This window comes from Pseudophryne corroboree, chromosome 2, assembly GCF_028390025.1.
Source record: "Pseudophryne corroboree isolate aPseCor3 chromosome 2, aPseCor3.hap2, whole genome shotgun sequence".
Lineage (NCBI taxonomy): Eukaryota > Metazoa > Chordata > Amphibia > Anura > Myobatrachidae > Pseudophryne > Pseudophryne corroboree.
The window spans coordinates 424749750-424774681 of record NC_086445.1 but is presented as its reverse complement, the minus strand read 5'-3'; the positions used below and the strand labels follow the sequence as shown (position 1 = coordinate 424774681).

Sequence of the window (24932 nt, the reverse complement as noted above, 5' to 3'; positions counted from 1 at the left end):
CTGCTTAGAAGCAGGAGCACCCATCTTGTTGGGTGCATACAATATAAACAGTGAGTCAGACTTTCTGACTCCCGCCGTTCTTGAAATATATATTTTCAATGCCCGGACCACGTCCAACAACTTGGAATCCTCCAAATCGTTAGTAGCCGCAGGCACCACAATAGGCTGGTTCAGGTGAAACGCTGACACCACCTTAGGCAGAAAATGAGGACGCGTCCGCAGTTCTGCCCTGTCCGTATGGAAAATCAGATATGGGCTCTTATATGATAAAGCCGCCAATTCTGATACTCTCCTGGCTGAAGCCAGGGCCAGTAGCATGGTTACTTTCCATGTAAGATACTTCAACTCCACCGATTTGAGCGGCTCAAACCAATGGGATTTGAGAAAATCCAAGACTACATTAAGATCCCACGGTGCCACTGGGGGCACAACCGGGGGCTGTATATGTAGTACTCCTTTTACAAAAGTCTGGACTTCAGGAACTGAAGCCAATTCTTACTGGAAGAAAATCGACAGGGCCGAAATTTGAACCTTAATGGACCCCAATTTGAGGCCCATAGACAATCCTGTTTGCAGGAAATGTAGGAATCGACCCAGTTGAAATTCCTCCGTGGGGGCCTTCCTGGCCTCACACCACGCAACATATTTTCTCCAAATGCGGTGATAATGTTGTGCAGTCACCTCCTTCCTGGCTTTTACCAGTGTAGGAATGACCTCTTCCGGAATGCCTTTTTCCCTTAGAATTCGGCGTTCAACCGCCATGCCGTCAAACGCAGCCGCGGTAAGTCTTGGAATAGACACGGCCCCTGCTGAAGCAGGTCCCGTCTTAGAGGTAGAGGCCACGGATCCTCCGTGAGCATCTCTTGAAGTTCCGGGTACCAAGTTCTTCTTGGCCAATCCGGAGCCACTAGTATCGTTCTTACTCCCTTTTGCCGTATAATTCTCAGTACTTTTGGTATGAGAGGCAGAGGAGGGAACACATACACTGACTGGAACACCCACGGTGTTACCAGAGCGTCCACAGCTATTGCCTGAGGGTCTCTTGACCTGGCGCAATACCTGTCCAGTTTTTTGTTGAGGCGGGACGCCATCATATCCACCATTGGTTTTTCCCAACGGTTCACAATCATGTGGAAGACTTCTGGATGAAGTCCCCACTCTCCCGGGTGTAGATCGTGTCTGCTGAGGAAGTCTGCTTCCCAGTTGTCCACTCCCGGAATGAATACTGCTGACAGTGCTATCACATGATCTTCCGCCCAGCGAAGAATCCTTGCAGCTTCTGCCATTGCTGTCCTGCTTCTTGTGCCGCCCTGTCTGTTTACGTGGGCGACTGCCGTGATGTTGTCCGACTGGATCAACACCGGCTGACCCTGAAGCAGGGGTTTGCCAGACTTAGAGCATTGTAAATCGCTCTTAGCTCCAGTATATTTATGTGAAGAGACATCTCCAGGCTTGACCATACTCCCTGTAAGTTTCTTCCCTGTGTGACCGCTCCCCAGCCTCTCAGACTGGCATCCGTAGTCACCAGGACCCAGTCCTGTATGCCGAATCTGCGGCCCTCTAACAGATGAGCACTCTGCAACCACCACAGAAGAGACACCCTTGTCCGTGGCGATAAGGTTATCCGCTGATGCATCTGCAGATGTGATCCGGACCATTTGTCCAGCAGATCCCACTGAAAAGTTCGTGCGTGGAATCTGCCGAATGGAATCGCTTCGTAAGAAGCCACCATCTTTCCCAGGACTCTTGTGCATTGATGCACAGACACTTTCCCTGGTTTTAGGAGGTTCCTGACAAGTTCGGATAACTCCCTGGCTTTCTCCTCCGGAAGAAACACCTTTTTCTGAACCGTGTCCAGAATCATTCCCAGGAACAGCAGACGTGTCGTCGGGGTCAACTGAGATTTTGGAAAATTCAGAATCCACCCGTGTTGTTGCAGCACTAGTCGGGTTAGTGCTACTCCGTCCTCCAGCTGTTCTCTGGACCTTGCCCTTATCAGGAGATCGTCCAAGTAAGGGATAATTAATACGCCTCTTCTTCGCAGAAGAATCATCATTTCGGCCATTACCTTGGTAAAGACCCGAGGTGCCGTGGACAATCCAAACGGCAGCGTCTGAAACTGATAATGACAGTTTTGCACCACGAACCTGAGGTACCCTTGATGTGAAGGGCAAATTGGGACATGGAGGTAAGCATCCTTTATGTCCAGGGACACCATAAAGTCCCCTTCTTCCAGATTCGCTATCACTGCTCTGAGTGACTCCATCTTGAACTTGAATTTTTGTATGTACAGGTTCAAAGATTTCAGATTTAGAATAGGTCTTATCGAGCCGTCCGGCTTCGGTACCACAAATAGCGTGGAGTAATACCCCTTTCCCTGTTGTAGGAGGGGTACCTTGACTATCACCTGCTGAGAAAACAGCTTGTGAATGGCTTCCAATACCGTCGCCCTGTCTGAGGGAGACGTTGGCAAAGCAGACTTTAGGAACCTGCGAGGGGGAGACTTCTCGAATTCCAACCTGTAACCCTGAGATACTACCTGCAGGATCCAGGGGTCCACCTGTGAGCAAGCCCACTGTGCGCTGAAATTCTTGAGTCGACCCCCCCACCGCTCCTGAGTCCGCTTGTAAGGCCCCAGCGTCATGCTGAGGGCTTTGCAGAACCCTGAGAGGGCTTCTGTTCCTGGGCAGGGGCTGCTTGCTGCCCTCTCTTACCCCTTCCTCTGCCCCGAGGCAGATATGACTGTCCTTTTGTCCGCTTGTTCTTATAGGACCGAAAGGACTGCGGCTGAAAAGACGGTGTCTTTTTCTGTTGGGAGGGGGTCTGAGGTAAAAAGGTGGATTTTCCGGCAGTTGCCGTGGCCACCAGATCCGATAGACCGACGCCAAATAATTCCTCCCCTTTATACGGCAATACTTCCATATGTCGTTTGGAATCCGCATCACCTGACCACTGTCGCGTCCATAAACTCCTTCTGGCAGATATGGACATCGCATTTACTCTCGATGCCAGAGTGCAAATATCTCTCTGAGCATCTCGCATATAAAGGAAAGCATCCTTTAATTGCTCTATAGTCAATAAAATACTGTCCCTATCCAGGGTATCAATATTTTCAGTCAGGGAATCCAACCAGACGACCCCAGCACTGCACATCCAGGCTGAGGCGATGGCTGGTCGCAGTATAACACCAGTATGTGTGTATATACTTTTTAGGGTAGTTTCCAGTCTCCTATCAGCTGGATCCCTGAGGGCGGCCGTATCAGGAGACGGTAACGCCACTTGTTTTGATAAGCGTGTGAGCGCCTTATCCACCCTAGGGGGTGTTTCCCAGCGCGCCCTAACCTCTGGCGGGAAAGGGTATAATGCTAATAACTTTTTTGAAATTAGCACTTTTCTATCTGGGTTAACCCACGCTTCATCACATACATCATTTAATTCCTCTGATTCAGGAAAAACTACAGGTAGTTTTTTCACCCCCCACATAATACCCCTTTTTGTGGTACTTGCAGTATCAGAGATATGCAAAGCCTCCTTCATTGCCGTGATCATATAACGTGTGGCCCTACTTGAAAATACGTTTGTTTCATCACCGTCGACACTAGATTCAGTGTCTGTGTCTGGGTCTGTGTCGACCGACTGAGGTAAAGGGCGCTTTACAGCCCCTGACGGTGTCTGAGACGCCTGGGCAGGTACTAACTGGTTTGCCGGCCGTCTCATGTCGTCAACTGATTTTTGTAATGTGCTGACATTATCACGTAATTCCATAAACAAAGCCATCCATTCCGGTGTCGACTCCCTGGGGGGTGACATCACCATTATCGGCAATTGCTCTGCCTCCACACCAACATCGTCCTCATACATGTCGACACACACGTACCGACACACAGCAGACACACAGGGAATGCTCTTATCGAAGACAGGACCCCACTAGCCCTTTGGGGAGACAGAGGGAGAGTTTGCCAGCACACACCCAAGCGCTATAATATATATGGGAACAACCTTATATAAGTGTTGTTCCTTATAGCAGCTTAAATATATCAAAATATCGCCAAAAAATGCCCCCCCTCTCTGTTTTACCCTGTTTCTGTAGTGCAGTGCAGGGGAGAGTCCTGGGAGCCTTCCTCACAGCGGAGCTGAGCAGGAAAATGGCGCTGTGTGCTGAGGAGAATAAGCCCCGCCCCCTATTTCGGCGGGCTTTACTCCCGGAGTTTTAGATATCTGGCATGGGTTAAATACATACATATAGCCTCAATGGCTATATGTGATGTATTCTTTTGCCATAAAGGTATTAAATATTGCTGCCCAGGGCGCCCCCAGCAGCGCCCTGCACCCTCCGTGACCGCTTGGTGTGAAGTGTGTGACAACAATGGCGCACAGCTGCAGTGCTGTGCGCTACCTTCATGAAGACTGAAGAGCCTTCTGCCGCCTGTTTCCGGACCTTCAATCTTCAGCATCTGTAAGGGGGGTCGGCGGCGCGGCTCCGGGACGAACCCCAGGGTGAGACCTGTGTTCCGACTCCCTCTGGAGCTAATGGTGTCCAGTAGCCTAAGAATCCAATCCATCCTGCACGCAAGTGAGTTGAAATTCTCTCCCCTAAGTCCCTCGATGCAGTGAGCCTGTTGCCAGCAGGACTCACTGAAAATAAAAAACCTAAAAACTTTTTCTAAGCAGCTCTTTAGGAGAGCCACCTAGATTGCACCCTGCTCGGACGGGCACAAAAACCTAACTGAGGCTTGGAGGAGGGTCATAGGGGGAGGAGCCAGTACACACCACCTAATCCTAAAGCTTTATTTTTGTGCCCTGTCTCCTGCGGAGCCGCTATTCCCCATGGTCCTGACGGAGTCCCCAGCATCCACTTAGGACGTTAGAGAAAGCTCTATATGTTAAAGTCCATATGGCTTCTATACCACTAAATAATGTAAGATATTCAAATACAAACCTTAAATCTGTGCTAGAACAAAGTTAGGGTCATCTCCTACAATACCATTAGGTTATCTGATCCAACAAACCTGATGTGTACAATGATGGAAAACATACCTAAAACCTGTTCAGTGTCCCTGAGAAATAACATTCAATATATTAAATATATTTAAAACTGAATAAAAAATGAATTAAGGATAAAAAACAAATACATCGGAGCCCATGTGTGCACAAACAAGAAACATCCCCTAATAGCCACCTATCATACACCCCAATTCTACATGCATCTATATATTATATACAAAATAAAGCAAGTGTATGGGCCACTAATAACTCCTAAAGCATTTTTGCAGTAAACATTAAGTTCTCCCACTCAGTCATTACAGAGCATACCAGTAACTTGGTCCTCTGTTAGTCCAAAAGCAGACATGACATTTTTATTGATTTCATCTGGATTCTTGAGGGGATCAAAAGCAGACATGCTGGCAGCCATAACTTGAGTAGACGGCTTAACAGAGGAGTCTGGAGCAGTCTGTTTCTCTTCTCGACCATCCACAGATTCTGTTTTGTAAAAAGCAACAGTAAATGAGCACCTAGGTATAGGACAGGAGACGCTGACTGACATGCTGGGCAGTGCTACAATTACCAGTGTCCTGCAGGCTGCTCGGAATCCCAGGTTCCACCGGGGGCTCTAAACAGTCCAGCAGACGGTTGACTTTGTTACGCAGTTCTATCAGCTCTCGGCGTAGATACTTTACTTGACTGGATTCGAGAGGACGTGGCTGTCCATTAACTGCAAGCAATTGAACATTTTTAGCAATAGAGAATAAAAATTAAAAAAAACCATGTACAATCATAACAATATTTTTGATCCATTAATACTACTATAAAGAGCATTTTTTGCCACATATTGTCTACAACAAGTGGTCCCCAAACTGGGTGCCATGGGTGGTGGTACAGAACCAAATCAAAGTGCAACCCTCTCCTCCACCACATGACGGATCCTAAGGATGACAGATAAACACAATTTACTTTAGTAAGTTTTGCGGAATCTCTCAATAAGAAACTTTTGGCCATGGGGTGCAGAAAAAAAAAAAAATGCTGACACTGTATGGTGCTGTGATTTAAGAAAGTTTAGGAACCACTGGCCTAAAGAATCCAATTTCTCTGCCTATTTACATTACATCACAAAGCTTTGATATTGCTATAAACAAGTATACCCCTACAGGAATCTAAATGTTAGAAGCATATTCTGTGTTATCATATTAAGCCTGTATCTTCCGTGCAGTTGATGCGTTGCCCATTATGGGGAACCAGTGATATAACCTGGGATCTGGGGAAGAAGTGTAGGGGAGATAAACTCCCATGGATCAAAACTTTTTTTCTCTTCTAAAGTACAATAATAAATCACATTAACATGAGGATGACATTAATCACATTATTTTTGTGGACTGGACTATGAGGAATGATGCTGTCAAAACCACCTACTGCACGTGCCAATCACTTTAAAAACATGGATCAATTATATACAGTGCAGTAGCGGTGAGCACTGGACAAAGAAAGCAATATCCCCGACTAGTATACACCGGGTGTGGTATGGTATGGCGGCAGCCGGGCTCCCGGCGACCAGCATACTGGCGCCGGAAGCCCGACCGCCGGCATACCGACAGCGGGCACGGTACGCTATTTATTCTCACTCCAGGGGGATCGTGGACCCCCACGAGAGAGAAAAACTGTCGGTATGCCGGCTGTCGGTATTCTGGCGCCGGTATACTGTGCGCCGGGATACCGACAGTCGGCAACCTGAAGACCACCCGTATACACCATCTAACAGAACCCCTAAGGGAAAGAAAAAAAAAAGAAAGAAAATTACATATTTTAATTGTGATTCAAGGAAAATGGGTAGTACAGGTATTTCGTTTTTCTTAGTAATGTGCAACAGTCACTTGACATTATAAATTGTGACTGTCTAATGAACATGCAGATGGCAGACAAAAAAAAAATAACAAAGTAGTAAATATCAGACATAGGAACTGAAATGGTTTGTGTTGGCCGCACTGCAAGAACATTCATAAGGCTGCTCTGTTATTATTTTGATTGTTTATGCTGTATAGTTCCAATGTCTATGTATTACAGATTGTGGTGAGTAACCATTCCTGTGGAAGTCAATCAGGGCAGGTTGTTGGTACATGTATAGCAGGAGCATTTGTGACAAACAACCACTGCAGTCAATATATGTGGAGGGAACGGAAGCATACATAGAGCATGGATAGATATCAGTTAAGAGGAAAAGTGGCTGAAAGCCAAGTGAACAGGACTGCAGAACATTGACGTTTTGGATTGGGTTTAAAAAAAATTTAAAAAAATAAGAATTTACTTACCGATAATTCTATTTCTCGTAGTCCGTAGTGGATGCTGGGAACTCCGTAAGGACCATGGGGAATAGCGGCTCCGCAGGAGACTGGGCACAAAAGTAAAAGCTTTAGGACTACCTGGTGTGCACTGGCTCCTCCCCCTATGACCCTCCTCCAAGCCTCAGTTAGGATACTGTGCCCGGACGAGCGTACACAATAAGGAAGGATTTTGAATCCCGGGTAAGACTCATACCAGCCACACCAATCACACCGTACAACCTGTGATCTGAACCCAGTTAACAGCATGATAACAGAGGAGCCTCTGAAAGATGGCTCCCAACAATAATAACCCGATTTTTGTAACAATAACTATGTACAAGTATTGCAGACAATCCGCACTTGGGATGGGCGCCCAGCATCCACTACGGACTACGAGAAATAGAATTATCGGTAAGTAAATTCTTATTTTCTCTGACGTCCTAGTGGATGCTGGGAACTCCGTCAGGACCATGGGGATTATACCAAAGCTCCCAAACGGGCGGGAGAGTGCGGATGACTCTGCAGCACCGAATGAGAGAACTCAAGGTCCTCCTCAGCCAGGGTATCAAATTTGTAGAATTTAGCAAACGTGTTTGCCCCTGACCAAGTAGCTGCTCGGCAAAGTTGTAAAGCCGAGACCCCTCGGGCAGCCGCCCAAGATGAGCCCACCTTCCTTGTGGAATGGGCTTTTACAGATTTTGGCTGTGGCAGGCCTGCCACAGAATGTGCAAGCTGAATTGTACTACAAATCCAACGAGCAATAGTCTGCTTAGAAGCAGGAGCACCCAGCTTGTTGGGTGCATACAGGATAAACAGAGAGTCAGATTTTCTGACTCCAGCCGTCCTGGAAACATATTTTCAGGGCCCTGACTACGTCCAGCAACTTGGAGTCCTCCAAGTCCCTAGTAGCCGCAGGTACCACAATAGGCTGGTTCAAGTGAAACGCTGAAACCACCTTAGGGAGAAATTGAGGACGAGTCCTCAATTCTGCCCTGTCCGTATGAAAAATTAGGTAAGGGCTTTTATAGGATAAAGCCGCCAATTATGAGACACGCCTGGCTGAAGCCAGGGCTAACAGCATTACCACTTTCCATGTGAGATATTTTAAGTCCACAGTGGTGAGTGGTTCAAACCAATGTGATTTTAGGAACCCCAAAACTACTTTGAGATCCCAAGGTGCCACTGGAGGCACAAAAGGAGGCTGTATATGCAGTACCCCCTTGACAAACGTCTGAACTTCAGGAACTGAAGCCAGTTCTTTCTGGAAGAAAATCGACAGGGCCGAAATTTGAACCTTAATGGACCCTAATTTTAGGCCCATAGACAGTCCTGTTTGCAGGAAATGCAGGAAACGACCCAGTTGAAATTCCTCTGTAGGGGCCTTCCTGGCCTCGCACCACGCAACATATTTACGCTAAATACGGTGATAATGCTGTACGGTTACATCCTTCCTGGCTTTGATCAGGGTAGGGATGACTTCATCCGGAATGCCTTTTTCCTTCAGGATCCGGCGTTCAACTGCCATGCCGTCAAACGCAGCCGCAGTAAGTCTTGGAACAGACAGGGTCCCTGCTGGAGCAGGTCCTTTCTTAGAGGTAGAGGCCACGGGTCCTCTGTGAGCATCTCTTGAAGTTCCGGGTACCAAGTCCTTCTTGGCCAATCCGGAGCCACGAGTATAGTCCTTACTCCTCTCCTTCTTAGGATTCTCAGTACCTTGGGTATGAGAGGCAGAGGAGGGAACACATACACTGACTGGTACACCCACGGTGTTATCAGAGCGTCCACAGCTATTGCCTGAGGGTCCCTTGACCTGGCGCAATACCTGTCTAGTTTTTTGTTGAGGCGGGACGCCATCATGTCCACCTTTGGTTTTTCCGAACGGTTCACAATCATGTGGAAGACTTCTGGGTGAAGTCCCCACTCTCCCGGGTGGAGGTCGTGTCTGCTGAGGAAGTCTGCTTCCCAGTTGTCCACTCCCGGAATGAACACTGCTGACAGTGCTATCACATGATTTTACGCCCAGCGAAGAATCCTTGCAACTTCTGTCATTGCCCTCCTGCTTCTTGTGCCGCCCTGTCTGTTTACGTGGGCGACTGCCGTGATGTTGTCTGACTGGATCAGCACCGGCTGACCTTGAAGCAGAGGTCTTGCTAGGCTTAGAGCATTGTAGATGGCCCTTAGCTCCAGGATATTTATGTGAAGTGATGTCTCCAGGCTTGACCACAAGCCCTGGAAATTTCTTCCCTGTGTGACTGCTCCCCAGCCTCTCAGGCTGGCATCCGTGGTCATCAGGACCCAGTCCTGAATGCCGAATCTGCGGCCCTCTAGAAGATGAGCACTCTGCAACCACCACAGGAGAGATACCCTTGTCCTTGGTGACAAGATTATCCGCTGATGCATCTGAAGATGCGACCCGGACCATTTGTCTAGCAGATCCCACTGGAAGGTTCTTGCGTGGAATCTGCCGAATGGTATTGCTTCGTAAGAAGCCACCATCTTTCCCAGGACCCTTGTGCATTGATGCACTGAGACTTGGCCTGGTTTTAGGAGATTTTTGACTAGTTCGGATAACTCCCTGGCTTTCTCCTCCGGGAGAAACACCTTTTTCTGGACTGTGTCCAGGATCATCCCTAGGAATAGAAGTCGTGTCGTCGGGATCAGCTGCGATTTTGGAATATTGAGAATCCAACCGTGCTGGCGCAGCACTATCTGAGATAGTGCTACTCCGACTTCCAACTGTTCCCTGGATCTTGCCCTTATCAGGAGATCGTCCAAGTAAGGGATAACTAAAACTCCCTTCCTTCGAAGGAGTATCATCATTTCGGCCATTACCTTGGTAAAGACCCGGGGTGCCGTGGACAATCCAAACGGCAGCGTCTGAAACTGATAGTGACAGTTCTGTACCACAAACCTGAGGTACCCTTGGTGAGAAGGGTAAATTGGGACATGTAGGTAAGCATCTTTGATGTCCAGAGACACCATATAGTCCCCTTCTTCCAGGTTTGCAATCACTGCTCTGAGTGACTCCATCTTGAATTTGAACCTTTGTATGTAAGTGTTCAAGGATTTTAGGTTTAAAATTGGTCTCACCGAGCAGTCCGGCTTCGGTACCACAAATAGTGTGGAATAGTACCCCTTTCCCTGTTGCAGGAGGGGTACCTTGATTATCACCTGCTGGGAATACAGCTTGTGAATGGCTTCCAATACTGCCTCCCTGTCTGAGGGAGACGTCGGTAAAGCAGACTTTTGAAAACGGCGAGGGGATGACGTCTCGAATTCCAATTTGTACCCCTGAGATACCACCTGAAGGATCCAGGGGTCCACTTGCGAGTGAGCCCACTGCGCACTGAACTTCTTGAGACGGGCCCCCACCGTGCCTGAGTCCGCTTGTAACGCCCCAGCGTCATGATGAGGACTTTGCAGAGGCGGGAGAGGGCTTTTGTTCCTGGGAACTGGCTGTTTGCTGCAGCCTTTTTCCTCTCTCTGCCACGGGGCAGAAATGAGGCGCCTTTTGCCCGCTTGCCCTTATGGGGCCGAAAGGACTGCGCCTGATAATACGGCGTCTTCTTAGGTTGAGAAGCTACCTGGGGTAAAAATGTGGATTTTCCAGCAGTTGCCGTGGCTACCAGGTCTGATAGACCTACCCCAAATAACTCCTCCCCCATATAAGGCAATACTTCCATGTGCCTTTTAGAATCCGCATCACCTGACCACTGCCGGGTCCATAAATCTCTTCTTGCAGAAATGGACAGCGCACTAACTCTTGATGCCAGACGGCAAATATCCCTCTGTGCATCACGCATATATAGAAATGCATCCTTCAAATGCTCTATAGTCAGTAATATACTGTCCCTATCTAGGGTATCAATATTTTCAGTCAGGGAATCCGACCACGCCAGGCCCGCACTGCACATCCAGGCTGAGGCGATTGCTGGTCGCAGTATAACACCCGTGTGAGAGTATATACATTTTAGGATATTCTCCAGCTTTCTATCGGCAGGTTCCTTTAGGGCGGCCGTATCAGGAGAGGGTAGTGCTACCTGTTTAGACAAGCGTGTGAGCGCTTTATCCACCCTAGGGGGTGTTTCCCAACGTGCCCTATCCTCTGGCGGGAAAGGGTACGATGCCAACCACCTTTTAGGAATTATCAGTTTTTTTATCGGGGGAAACCCACGCCTCATCACACACTTCATTTAATTCCTCGGATACAGGAAAAACTACAGGCAGTTTTTTCTCACCAAACATAATACCCTTTTTAGTGGTACTTGTATTATCAGAGATATGCAATACATTTTTCATTGCTTCAATCATGTAACGTGTGGCCCTAGTGGAAGTCACGTTTGTCTCCTCATCATCGACACTGGAGTCAGTATCCGTGTCTGTGTCTGCCATTTGAGGTAACGGGCGTTTTAAAGCCCCTGATGGCGCTTGAGACCCCTGGACAGGCACAAGCTGAGTAGCCGGCTGTCTCATGTCGTCAACTGTCTGTCGTAAAGAGCTGACACGGTCACGCAATTCCTTCCATAAGCTCATCCACTCAGGTGTCGACTCCCTAGGGCATGGGTCTTCAACCTGTGGCCCTCCAGCTGCTGCGGAACTACACATCCCACCATGCCCTGCCACAGTTTTGCTATTAAGGCATGGTAAAACTGAGGCAGGGCATGCTGGGATGTGTAGTTCCGCAGCAGCTGGAGGGCCACAGGTTGAAGACCTATGCCCTAGGGGGTGACAACTGTATAATAGGCAATTGCTCCGCCTCCATCTCATTTTCCTCCTCAAACATGTCGACACAATCGTACCGACACACCGCACACACACAGGGAATGCTCTGATAGAGGACAGGACCCCACTAGCCCTTTGGGGAGACAGAGGGAGAGTATGCCAGCACACACCAGAGCGCTATATATATACAGGAATACCACTATAAAATGTGCTTTTCCCTTTATAGCTGCTGTTAGTATTAAAACTGCGCCAAATTAGTGCCCCCCTCTCTTTTTTACCCTTTTCTGTAATGCAGGACTGCAGGGGAGAGTCAGGGAGACGTCCTTCCAGCGGAGCTGTGATGGAAAATGGCGCCCGTGTGCTGAGGAGATAGGCTCCGCCCCCTTCTCGGCGGCCTTTTCTCCCGCTTTTTTGGTGAGTTCTGGCAGGGGTTAAAATACATCCATATAGCCCTGGGGGTTATATGTGGTGTATTTATGCCAGCCAAGGTGTTTTACATTGCTGCTCAGGGCGCCCCCCCCCTAGCGCCCTGCACCCTCAGTGACCGGAGTGTGAAGTGTGCCTGAGTAACAATGGCGCACAGCTGCAGTGCTGTGCGCTACCTTGTTGAAGACTGATGTCTTCTGCCGCCGATTTTTCCGGACCTCTTCTTGCTTCTGGCTCTGTAAGGGGGCCGGCGGCGCGGCTCTGGGACCGAGCTCCGAGGCTGGGCCTGTGTTCGGTCCCTCTGGAGCTAATGGTGTCCAGTAGCCTAAGAAGCCCAATCCACTCTGCACGCAGGTGAGTTCGCTTCTTCTCCCCTTAGTCCCTCGATGCAGTGAGCCTGTTGCCAGCAGGTCTCACTGAAAATAAAAACCTAAAACTAAACTTTCACTAAGAAGCTCAGGAGAGCCCCTAGTGTGCACCCTTCTCGGCCGGGCACAAAAATCTAACTGAGGCTTGGAGGAGGGTCATAGGGGGAGGAGCCAGTGCACATCAGGTAGTCCTAAAGCTTTTACTTTTGTGCCCAGTCTCCTGCGGAGCCGCTATTCCCCATGGTCCTTACGGAGTTCCCAGCATCCACTAGGACGTCAGAGAAAATAGAATTGCTGCAACAAAACATATCCACAAAACACCATTATCTTGAAAACCCTGTTTCCAGAAATACAGGCAACAAGAGCTTCACATATCCAACAATCACTGTAGAGCATTAATTGCCAAATATCTGATTACAAACAATTGTAAAAAGGTATAAAAATATTGTCAACATTGTACGTCTGACGACTGGAACCCACTTAATACAGTCTGATAAGTCATCCTTCTTGCTGTTCCCTACACCAGGCAGAGTTCACATGTGGAGAACGCCCAATGAATCCCATAGGGAGATTCACATTTTTTAGGCGCCCGAAGTAATCATGAAGTATGCGAGCAGAAATAATGGGCATCTGATTGGAGCAACAATTGAATAGCTCCAGGATCACATTACAGATACCACTTTCAGATCGCAAACCCGGGTCTGACCCGGTGTTTTTTTTCCACTCTTACATCGCATCAATAACCCTGGTTGTTGCTGGATTGACCCAGGTCGTTGTGCAGTGTGAAAGCACCAAAGTGAATATCCCGAGTCGAGCAACCCAGGTTAAACACGGGTCGGACCAGGGTCATTGTGCAGTGTAAAAGCCTCTGACCCACGATTTTCAAACCGGGTCTCGGAAAAAGGTGCTGATTGGCTGTTTATGTGTCTGCTCAGAGCAGTCTCCAGCCCCTCCTTTTCCATCAATGTGAGCCAGAAAAGTCCATTTGAAATCACACCACAGTGTTTAACATGGGTGACCCGGGTTCAGTGTGAAAGGCACCAACCCGGGAATAACTAAATTAATACCCCTTTCACACCGCAAACCTGGGTTCGACCCGGTATTTTGAACCTGGGTCCGACCCTTTCACACTACACTTTCAACCCGGGTTATTGCAGGGTTGGCTCCTTTTAACTCAACCCGGGTCAGCAATTAAAACACCATGGATGTCATTTTAAATGGACTTTTTTTTTGGCTCAGAACGATGAGGTGTCAGAAGGGGACAAAAGGAGAGGGTGGGGACAGCTCACAGCATTGCAGGAATCATGGCTGACAGAGCTGTTTTTATACACAATTGCATCTTTAACCCCTTCAGTGGCAAGTTCTCAATTTAAAAACACAACTTTGGGGGGGGGGGGTTAATTGGTGTGGGAGTGGTGGGGAAGGTGTACGGTGGGCGAGGTTATTGCCCGGGGAGGCTCCTGTCGCTGCTGCTCTCCTTAGCAGAGTAGCGGTGAATAGATTTATTCACAGGTGACAGAGGTGGCATGCCATCAGCTCAGAGAGTGCTGGGCATGCCTGCTCAGTGATGGTACAAAGGGGTGTGACTCGTGAACGCAGCTCTGCCCCCTTTCATATTGGCCATTCCCCCTTTCCGGGCACACGCGCGTTTAGCATGTGCCATGGTCCCTCTTTGTACTTTTAATAAGTTGGGGGGTATACAGCTGCCTAGCACTCTCTGCATCACCCCTAAATCTTAATGCTCTCTGTTCTCACCTGTGTAGCAGGGCTCAGGCTGCTGACATCATCAAGGCACATAAAGAACAGCCAATTAGCACTTTTACATGAATGCGGGGTTGAATAGCCCAGGTTGGACACTTTAGAGTGCACACTGACCTGGATCCAACCAGTGTATAACACTGCTTTTATACCGGGTTGAAATGCAAGGTTACTCGACCCGGGATATTCAAAAGTGACTGATCTTTTTACCCCTTTCACACTGCCTATGTTGGATCCCACCCGGGAATAAGAAACGGGTACTTCCCGGGTGGGATCCGGCGTTGGCCGATGCTGCAGGCTTCCCTGACCCGGTAATATGCCGGGCGGGTTGCCATAGCAGTGGGGGGAGGAGCCGACGGCAGAGGTGGCGCTGGGAGATGAGATTATTTCCGCGCCGCCTCTCCCTGCTGTAGTAAACGGGTCCCATCGACCCGGGAGCCCATTTACGCAGCCACTGACCCGGTATTCAACCCGGGTATAACACTGCTTTATTCTCGGGTTGAATTGCCGGGTCAGGCGACCCGGGATTTCGGCTATGCCCCTTTTACACTGCACGCTGACCCGTGTCAACCCGGCAATATGCCATGTCGATACCAGGTTATTTGTGCAGTGTGAAAGGAGTATTAGCCTGCACCTCGATCCGGCAATACCCCGTGATATATTTGCGGTGTGAAAGGGGTATAACTGAATCTCCCCTTACAATACCAAACGCATGGTACTAACTGAAACATGGAAATATAGAGAATCTGTGATAGTTTGGGCAGAAGTAACTTGGAAATATAACTCTGAAGGGCTGAATTACAGTCACTGACACCAAGCACATTCCATGGTTTAGAAGTTATTCATATTAAAGTATGGAGAAGCACCCTAGACAAAAAGGCTCAAAACACTGCAGGCAGATACTGTAGCTTAGTTTTGCATTGTGGCACCCGATAGCATGTTTTGTATCCCTAAGCTTTAGCCAGTGATTTCCCGCACTGAGACAGATTTCAGGGGGCCTTTGATATGGCCCTGCACTTCACGGTGGTGTCTTCCTCTGACATTGCACCATACAGCCAGCATTGATCAATGTTCAAGCAACGGATGCTTTGAAATCCAACTGGATTCTTGTTACTGAAACCTGACATTCGATACAGCAGCAATGACATCATTACAGCAGCCAAGTTACAATAAGAAAGTGAAAACACCCAAATGTACCATCTCCTGAATTTGCATCTGTGTGGTTACATCTCCACACACCAATCTATCAGATCCACTTTGCCCATGTGCATGTTATACTACTCTGTACCTCACCCTGTTGTGTTCTCCTGATGTCTGGAGAAAAGTAAAACACACTAATAAAAGCGTCTGCCACACTACAGCAGGATGCCCCACCCCCTCTAGGCAGCCTTGACCGGTAAATCTGGAACTTCTATAGGCAACCTGGGAGTAAAATTCCCGGTAGCACCACTCATGCATAACCCAAGCTTGTCAAAACCCCTAGTCAATAGCAGGGGTGCTGACTCTGGAACGTTTTCCTGGGTTAGTTCCTTTCAGACAGAAGCAACACCCGGGCAGTTTGGCCGAGCCCTAGCAAAAAAGCGGTCATGTCTGAAAGGGGCTTTACTCATCCTAAGGTTTGCACAATTGTAATCGGTTTACAATTTGGAGAAGCAGAGAGGAATAGATCATCCATTATGGAGGTTGGGTGTAACTCATGCAGTTAGCTGAAGACACATTTACTTCCCAGAATTCCTATAAACCCTAATCAGATTAGATATGCTGTTCATTTGTGACACAGACCCACACAGTGTTTCAAATGGTTATTTTCTGGGGGTGCAAAACAGCATCTATACAAGAGGATCAAAATCATTTACTACAAGAATGCAGATATTACAGCAACATCTTCACTCGTATCATTCCAATTTCTTTAAATTAATAGAAATACAAATTGAGAAAGCAAACTACTTTCTGTGAGCACATTGTTCAACATAACCCAGATATTCAGATGTTGGGGGGGGAAATAAGCAGAGTAGTCAGCATGTGTTTACGCATGGGTTTCTCTGCAGTGGCATCTGGATGCTATAATTAAACTTGGTGCCAAGACCAAACAACTGTGATATGGAGCAGAAACTATTGAAGCAATCAGAAAAAAATGCACTTTAAGAAAATCCACAATGTAAAATGTTGTTTGTCAAACAGTAGACTTATTCAGTACATTTCATCAGATTCACCTATGGCACGAATATTTTCCACTTTGCAGTACAAAAATAATGTACTCTGTTTAAAGTCCACAAGGGTGGATGTGCAAAATGCAGTTTGGCTGTGAAATGGCTGAGAAAACCCTCAATTCCTACCAAGACAGATCTGAGGATAGCACTGCCAAGTACTCCAGTGGAAACAGAACAAGACAACTCAAGTGCTTATAAACCAATGCTTAAATTACTTAGCCAAGTATAAAAAAAACCAAGCAATAAAAACAAGCATACACTAAAACAAGAAAACAATTCTTAAGGAAAGCAACATAAAAATCAAGCTGCTAAAACAGTTTATCCACTTTTGGATATTGGCTTCACAAAAATCTTCAATGTGTTACCTCCATTACATAAAACTGGTGTCCGGATGCATTATAACGCTGCTCTTTTTACCTAGAGGTAAACAAGTATATTATACACTATCCACAGCTCTTAAAGGAAAAGTTCACCTGTGTGCAGGAGGCAGGACTCAGATCAAATCATTTCTACAGCTGTAGGGAGCCATGAACTGTGCAACATAAAATCCATGGCAGCTATAACACACAGTACGGGACATAGCCAAATGATGGGTTAAGTACAGTATAATACAGGTTGAGTATCCCTTATCCAAAAGCCCACATTTGTGTGTCCTCTACTGAGATAATGACATATTTATTATATATATTATCTTTAAATATGTATATTTATAAATAATATATCTAATATAGATAATGTCACTATCGCAGTAGGGGACCCACAAATGTTGGATTTTGCATTTTGGATAAGGGATACTCAACCTGTAATCATAAAAGTGCAAAGAATATGCAAAAAGAAAAAGGTTATTGAATTAGAGACTTGAGTTCCAAAATCTGGCATCAGAAAGGTCAGATCCGGAAGACAAGGTCGGGTAAAAGCATGACGTGATCTAATTAGTTTACAAACAACTCATCTGCTGAAAACAGAAACCTGCATGCCCCAGGTGGTCCCTAACATCCTAGAACACCCTATGACTACTACTAGCATTTATAAAGGTTTAATTATCACAGCACAGGAAAAATCTTGCTGTCCATAACACATAATGCAGGCACTTGAACCTTCAGGAGGGGATAGTATTCTGACCGCCAGGATCCCAATACCAACAGTGGCATCCCGACACATATTAGATTACGTGTTTTAACCCTCCCTTCCCGCAGACTAATCCTAACCCCTCCCTTCATACCTACATTCGCAATGCTGGCAATCGGGATTCTGGCACCAGCATTGTGATCCATGTCGGGAACATGTTGACATGTAGAAAATTCTGACCAGCATGACATTTCTGAGAGATTTGTGTGTTCAGTCACTGGCACTGACACTTTGTCGCTTCGGTCTGGTCACTATAGAACAGTTACAAGTATTCCTGGCTCCTGGGCTCGGTTACTTGGTTATTTGCTTGAACGTTCGTTTTTCCTTTTATTTTCATCTATTAATTGTTTATTTTTCTCATTTTATGAATGCAAATTACAAAGGTTGTGGATATTTTGCGGAAATATGTAGATTTGTCCAGGGTGGCCTCTCAGACACAATGCGCCCAAACTTATACTCGTGTTTTCTCTTTTTTGCTTCAGATTTTATGCTGAAATGGCCCGTAAAACCTACAATTTCTCTCTTTGTACGTCCTAATGAAGGTCACTGATCACTTTAAGAGCGTTAGAATTGAGTTAGTTAGGTGCTAATGACGATTTTCTAACAGGCACCTGACGGAGGGTTAAAAGTAGAGATGAGCAGGTTCGGTTCCCTGAGAACTGAACCCGAATCAGTCAGGTTCGGGATTTCCCGCCTGACTCTGAAACCAGAACGAGGCAAAATGTCGTCATCGCGTTGTCGGATTCTCGCGGGTTTTGGATTCCATATAAAGAGCCGCGCGTCGCCATTTTCACTCCAGCATTGGAGAGTGTAGAGAGAGGATGTGTCTCTGTCCTCAGTGTGCTGCATCAGTCCATTACAGTGGTGCTGTGTTATCCTGCATCAGTCCTGTGGTGGTGTCCCGGTGCTGGCGTATAAGTCCAGCGGTGCTGGCGTATAAGTCCAGCGGTGCTGGCGTATAAGTCCAGCGGTGCTGGCGTATAAGTCCAGCAGTGCTGTCCTGTGCTGTATATTATTTACTCCAAATAAAGGGGTCATTAATATGTAATCCAAATAATTTTCACAGGGTTTGCCCTGTGTGGTGTAGAGATACGCTCTCCTGTACCGCATATTGTTATTTAACTCCAGAAAAATAATGGAGAACAAAATTTTGGAGGATAAAATAGGGAAAGATCAAGAACCACTTCCTCCTAGTGCTGAAGCTGCTGCCACTAGCCATGACAGACTATGAAATCCCATCAACGTAGTCTGCCAAGGACAATGCCTAATGTGATAGACGGTATGTAAAATCCAAAAAGCCAAAGTTCAGTAAAAAGACCCCAAAAAAAGAAATTGAAATGGTCTGAGGAGAAACGTAAACTTGCCAATATGCCATTTACGACGCGGAGTGGCAAGAAATGGCTAAGACCCTGGCTTATGTTCATAACTAGTGGTTCAGCTTCACATGACGATGCCTGACCTTCCCAACACTGGACGGGAAGAGGTGGCTCCTTTCACCATTTGCACCTCCCCTGCAAGTGCTGGAAGTAGCACCCACAGTCCAGTTTCTGATATTCAAATTGAAGATGTCACTGTTGAAGTACACCAGGATGAGGATATGGGTGTTGCTGGCGCTGAGGAGGAAGAGGACGATGAGGATTCTGATGGTGATGTGGTTTGTTTAAATCAGGCACAGGGGGAGACACCTGTTGTCCGTGGGATGAATAAGCCCATTGTCATGCCTGGACGGGTTCACTACGATATGCCGGCGGCCGGGCTCCCGGCGACCAGCATACCGGCGCCGGGAGCCCGACCGCCTGCTTACCGACAGTGTGGCGAGCGCAAATGAGCCCCTTGCGGGCACGCTACGCGCACCACACTATTTTATTCTCCCTCCAGGGGGGTCGTGGACCCCCAGGAGGGAGAATAAGTGTCGGTATGCCGGCTGTCGGGCTCCCGGCGCCGGTATGCTGGTCGCCGGGAGCCCGACCGCCGGCATACTGAAGACTACCCGCCTGGACAATATACCAAAAAAGCCACCTCTTCGGTGTGTAATTATTTCTCCACAAATCAGGACAACAGGTGTCTAGCTGTGTGTTGCCTCTGTCAATCTGTAATAAGTAGGGGTAAGGACGTTAACCACCTAGGAACATCCTAATACGTCACCTGCAGATAGATAATACACTGTTTTCCGATCAGTTACTATACAAGTTGTTTGCCTATGGGTCATACTGCTATTTGTACATTTTTAGATTTTATGTAATTTTTTACTGGTGGTCTTCACATATTGTGGTTAGATTTTATTGCATGCATTGATATGCTCTCACATAATCTATTTTTAACGCTTTACATAGACAGTGGTGGTAGTCCAGTGATGCTTTTCCTATTGGTATTATACACTGGGGATCATAATTTACACAGTGTATTATGAGAGAGCAATTGATGTTTTGCAACGCTGGTTTGTTACGGTTTCCAGCGTTACCTAGGTCATGTAGCCGGGACCTGCAAAGTAACTTCCGCCGGAGGTCGGGAAGACGGAAGTGTAATGGCGGACCCGTGGGCGGCGTGGCAGAGGAGAACGCCGGTGGGGAGGTCTTTGGGGGTAAGTTAAGGTATATATTTGGCACTTGTCATTTGGATACAAGCCTCCTAGTGCCACCTCGTTCATTCAACATTGCATATCAGGGGTCTTAGCCCCAGTGGAAGGCACAGAAGCAAGGAAACCCATATCTGGGAAGCAGGAGTGCCGGAGCTTTGCAGATTATATATATTTAGGACTACCTTGGTAAAGCATCTTGGAAAAGCAGACGTGAGAATGGGAGACATGTGAATTGGAAGTAGTGGCCAAGCACAAAGAATATCAGATGATGTTAAGCTACAAAAGGAAACATTTTGTAGACAACGGTGACAATTCAGAATTGAACCCTAGTCAGTGGCAGATGCACTTGCACTGCATTCACACAAATAAGTGCACACATCTAAGAGGTTGTGCCGCCACCATCCCTCCACTTTCTGTAGTAGCAGTGACCACTGTCAGCACACATTTGCACCAGCTCTACATTTAGTACAAGAGATCAATATAAAATCAGAGTGATCTGTGGACACGTTCAGCTCTGCATAGCTCACAACTCCCCCTATACGCTCTCAGAACATTTGCTATATAAGAATGACCAACCATCGCCCATCTACACTGATTTAGCGCACAACTCTGAATTGCCCAAAGCTGTGTATGCAGTCACCAAGCATGCACAATACTGGAAATGACATTAGTGTGCAACTATGCATCAGCCCTATTGAAACGCATTGATTTGTTTTTGGCCCCTGCGGGACCCAGAGGGACGGTCATAAATGGAACAGGTCTAATGAACTTTGTATTTGATCTACACAAACACAAATGGGAGTAGCACTTTCTTTCTTCTTCTAATTGATTTTATTACTCATATTTTAACCAATTGTGCACTATGATGTTTTATGATTTCTGCTCTTATTAATATTAAATATCATGTGGATATTATGACCGACCTCTCTCACTAACGACCTACTAGCGCTACATTTTTGTTTGTGCATATTAGAACCAGAACTGCTAGGAGGCCCCTAACGTTACTTCTACCAGGAAATCCAATACTGCCCTGCATTAAAAGAAGAGGAGAAACTACTTCTTACTACAACAAAGTCCGCATACTTTTGCATAATGCTTCCAGTTCCACTGGAGAACACATGATTCATTCTGGGCTTCACAGACACATATATTCCCTCTGTGCGTAGAGTAGTATATTTTGTACCCTTTTGTTGATGTTGCAAACACTTTTGGGGAAATTTAATAGAATCAGTTTGCGAGGGTCTGGGATTTCAGCAGATATTGCCTGTATTTTTAAAGCGGCAATCATTTACAAGGCAAAACCAACTAGGCTGAAACCCCGAACCTGCTCAAACTCTGACCCTATTGCATTTCCCTGCTTGTTTTCCTAAATGGTGCAACCATGTCTCTACATACTTTGAAATTATGCCAACCACAATGTAAGGACTTTGGTGTCAAATTCACTTCATTATATCTTAAGAAACAAAAAGGCTGACTAATGTGGTACCACCAACCCGCCAAAAGGACTGCTACCATGGTTGACAGATTCTCGCTTCTCTGAAGTACTGGTGATTAAATGATGGAAGGTTCCTAGGTCTCCTATCCTGCAGCAAATGGGATTTACGTCATGACTTTCCATTTCATTGTGGTATATTTACTAAAGGATGGGTTTATAGAAGTGGAGATGTTCCCCATAGCAAGTAATCAGATTCTATGGATTCAGTAAGATAATAAGATTTTACTCACCGGCAAATCTATTTCTCGTAGTCCGTAGTGGATGCTGGGGACTCCGTAAGGACCATGGGAATAGACGGGCTCCGCAGGAGACTGGGCACTCTATAAGAAAGATTTGGTACTATCTGGTGTGCACTGGCTCCTCCCTCTATGCCCCTCCTCCAGACCTCAGTTAGGATACTGTGCCCGGAAGAGCTGACACAATAAGGAAGGATTTTGAATCCCGGGTAAGACTCATACCAGCCACACCAATCACACCGTATAGCTCGTGATACTATACCCAGTTAACAGTATGAAATATAACTGAGACTCTCAACAGATGGCTCAACAATAACCCTTTAGTTAGGCAATAACTATATACAAGTATTGCAGACAATCCGCACTTGGGATGGGCGCCCAGCATCCACTACGGACTACGAGAAATAGATTTACCGGTGAGTAAAATCTTATTTTCTCTGACGTCCTAGTGGATGCTGGGGACTCCGTAAGGACCATGGGGATTATACCAAAGCTCCCAAACGGGCGGGAGAGTGCGGATGACTCTGCAGCACCGAATGAGAGAACTCAAGGTCCTCCTCAGCCAGGGTATCAAATTTGTAGAATTTAGCAAACGTGTTTGCCCCTGACCAAGTTGCAGCTCGGCAAAGTTGTAAAGCCGAGACCCCTCGGGCAGTCGCCCAAGATGAGCCCACTTTCCTCGTGGAATGGGCTTTCACTGATTTAGGATGCGGCAATCCAGCCGCAGAATGCGCCAGCTGAATTGCGCTACAAATCCAGCGAGCAATAGTCTGCTTAGAAGCAGGAGCACCTATCTTGTTGGGTGCATACAGGACAAAAAGCGAATCAGTCTTCCTGACTCCAGCCGTCCTGGAAACAAAGTTTCAAGGCCCTGACTACAACCAGTAACTTGGAATCCTCCAAGTCCCTAGTAGCCGCAGGCACCACAATAGGTTGGTTCAAGTGAAAAGCAGATACCACCTTAGGGAGAAACTGGGGATGAGTCCTCAATTCTGCCCTATCCATATGAAAAATCAGATAAGGGCTTTTACAAGACAAAGCCGCCAATTCTGACACACGCCTGGCCGAAGCCAAGGCCAATAACATGACCACTTTCCACGTGAGATATTTCAGATCCACAGTTTTAAGTGGTTCAAACCAATGTGATTTTAGGAAACTCAACACCACATTGAGATCCCAAGGTGCCACGGGAGGCACAAAAGGGGGCTGAATATGAAGCACTCCCTTTACAAAAGTCTGAACTTCAGGCAGTGAAGCCAGTTCTTTCTGGAAGAAAATCGACAGGGCCGAAATCTGGACCTTAATGGAACCCAATTTTAGGCCCATAGTCACTCCCGACTGTAGGAAGTGTAGAAAGCGACCCAGCTGAAATTCCTCTGTTGGGGCCTTCCTAGCCTCACACCACGCAACATATTTTCGCCAAATACGGTGATAATGGTTCGCGGTTACTTCTTTCCTGGCTTTTATCAGCGTAGGAATGACTTCCTCCGGAATGCCCTTTTCCTTTAGGATCCGGAATTCAACCGCCGTGCCGTCAAACGCAGCCGCGGTAAGTCTTGGAACAGACAGGGCCCCTGCTGCAGCAGATCCTGTCTGAGCGGTAGAGGCCATGGGTCCTCTGATATAATTTCTTGAAGTTCCGGGTACCAAGCCCTTCTTGGCCAATCCGGAACCACGAGTATCGTTCTTACTCCTCGCCTTCTTATTATTCTCAGTACCTTTGGTATGAGAGGCAGAGGAGTGAACACATAAACCGACTGGTACACCCACAGTGTCACTAGAGCGTCCACAGCTATCGCCTGAGGGTCCCTTGACCTTGCGCAATATCTCTTTAGCTTTTTGTTGAGGCGGGACGCCATCATGTCCACCTGTGGCCTTTCCCAACGGTTTACCAACAGTTGGAAGACTTCTGGATGAAGTCCCCACTCTCCCGGGTGTAGGTCGTGTCTGCTGAGGAAGTCTGCTTCCCAGTTGTCCACTCCCGGAATGAACACTGCTGACAGTGCTAGTACGTGATTTTCCGCCCATCGGAGAATCTTTGTGGCTTCCGCCATTGCCATCCTGCTTCTTGTGCCGCCCTGTCGGTTCACATGGGCGACTGCCGTGATGTTGTCTAACTGGATCAGTACCGGCTGGTTTTGAAGCAGGGGTCTTGCCTGACTTAGGGCATTGTAAATGGCCCTCAGTTCCAGAATATTTATGTGTAGGGAAGTCTCCTGACTTGACTATAGTCCTTGGAAGTTTCTTCCCTGTGTGACTGCTCCCCAGCCTCGAAGGCTGGCATCCGTGGTCACCAGGACCCAGTCCTGTATGCCGAATCTGCGGCCCTCTAGAAGATGAGCACTCTGCAGCCACCACAGTAGAGACACCCTGGTCCTTGGAGACAGGGTTATCAGTTGATGCATCTGAAGATGCGATCCCGACCACTTGTCCAAGAGGTCCCACTGGAAGGTCCTCGCATGGAACCTGCCGAATGGAATTGCTTCGTATGAAGCCACCAGTTTTCCCAGGACTCGTGTGCAGCGATGCACCGATACCCGTTTTGGTTTTAGGAGGTCTCTGACTAGAGATGACAGCTCCTTGGCTTTCTCCTGCGGGAGAAACACTTTTTTCAGTTCTGTGTTAGAATCCAGCCATGCTGTTGTAGCACTTCCCGAGATAGTGCTACTCCGACCAGTAACTGCTCCCTGGACCTCGC

General features: G+C 47.3%; 1 protein-coding gene across 5 annotated transcripts in view; it reads right to left on the bottom strand.

Moving 5' to 3' along the window:
• TFG (trafficking from ER to golgi regulator) overlaps positions 1 to 24932 on the bottom strand; it is a 106404-nt gene that overhangs the window by 20222 nt on the left and 61250 nt on the right. For all 5 annotated transcript variants that reach the window (XM_063953538.1, XM_063953539.1, XM_063953536.1 and 2 more), the window contains exons 4-5: positions 5567 to 5713; positions 5314 to 5481 (exon numbers count right to left, since the gene is read on the bottom strand). In XM_063953538.1, coding sequence (XP_063809608.1) covers positions 5314 to 5481; positions 5567 to 5713 — 315 coding nt within the window. The remainder of the gene's footprint in view (positions 1 to 5313; positions 5482 to 5566; positions 5714 to 24932) is intronic.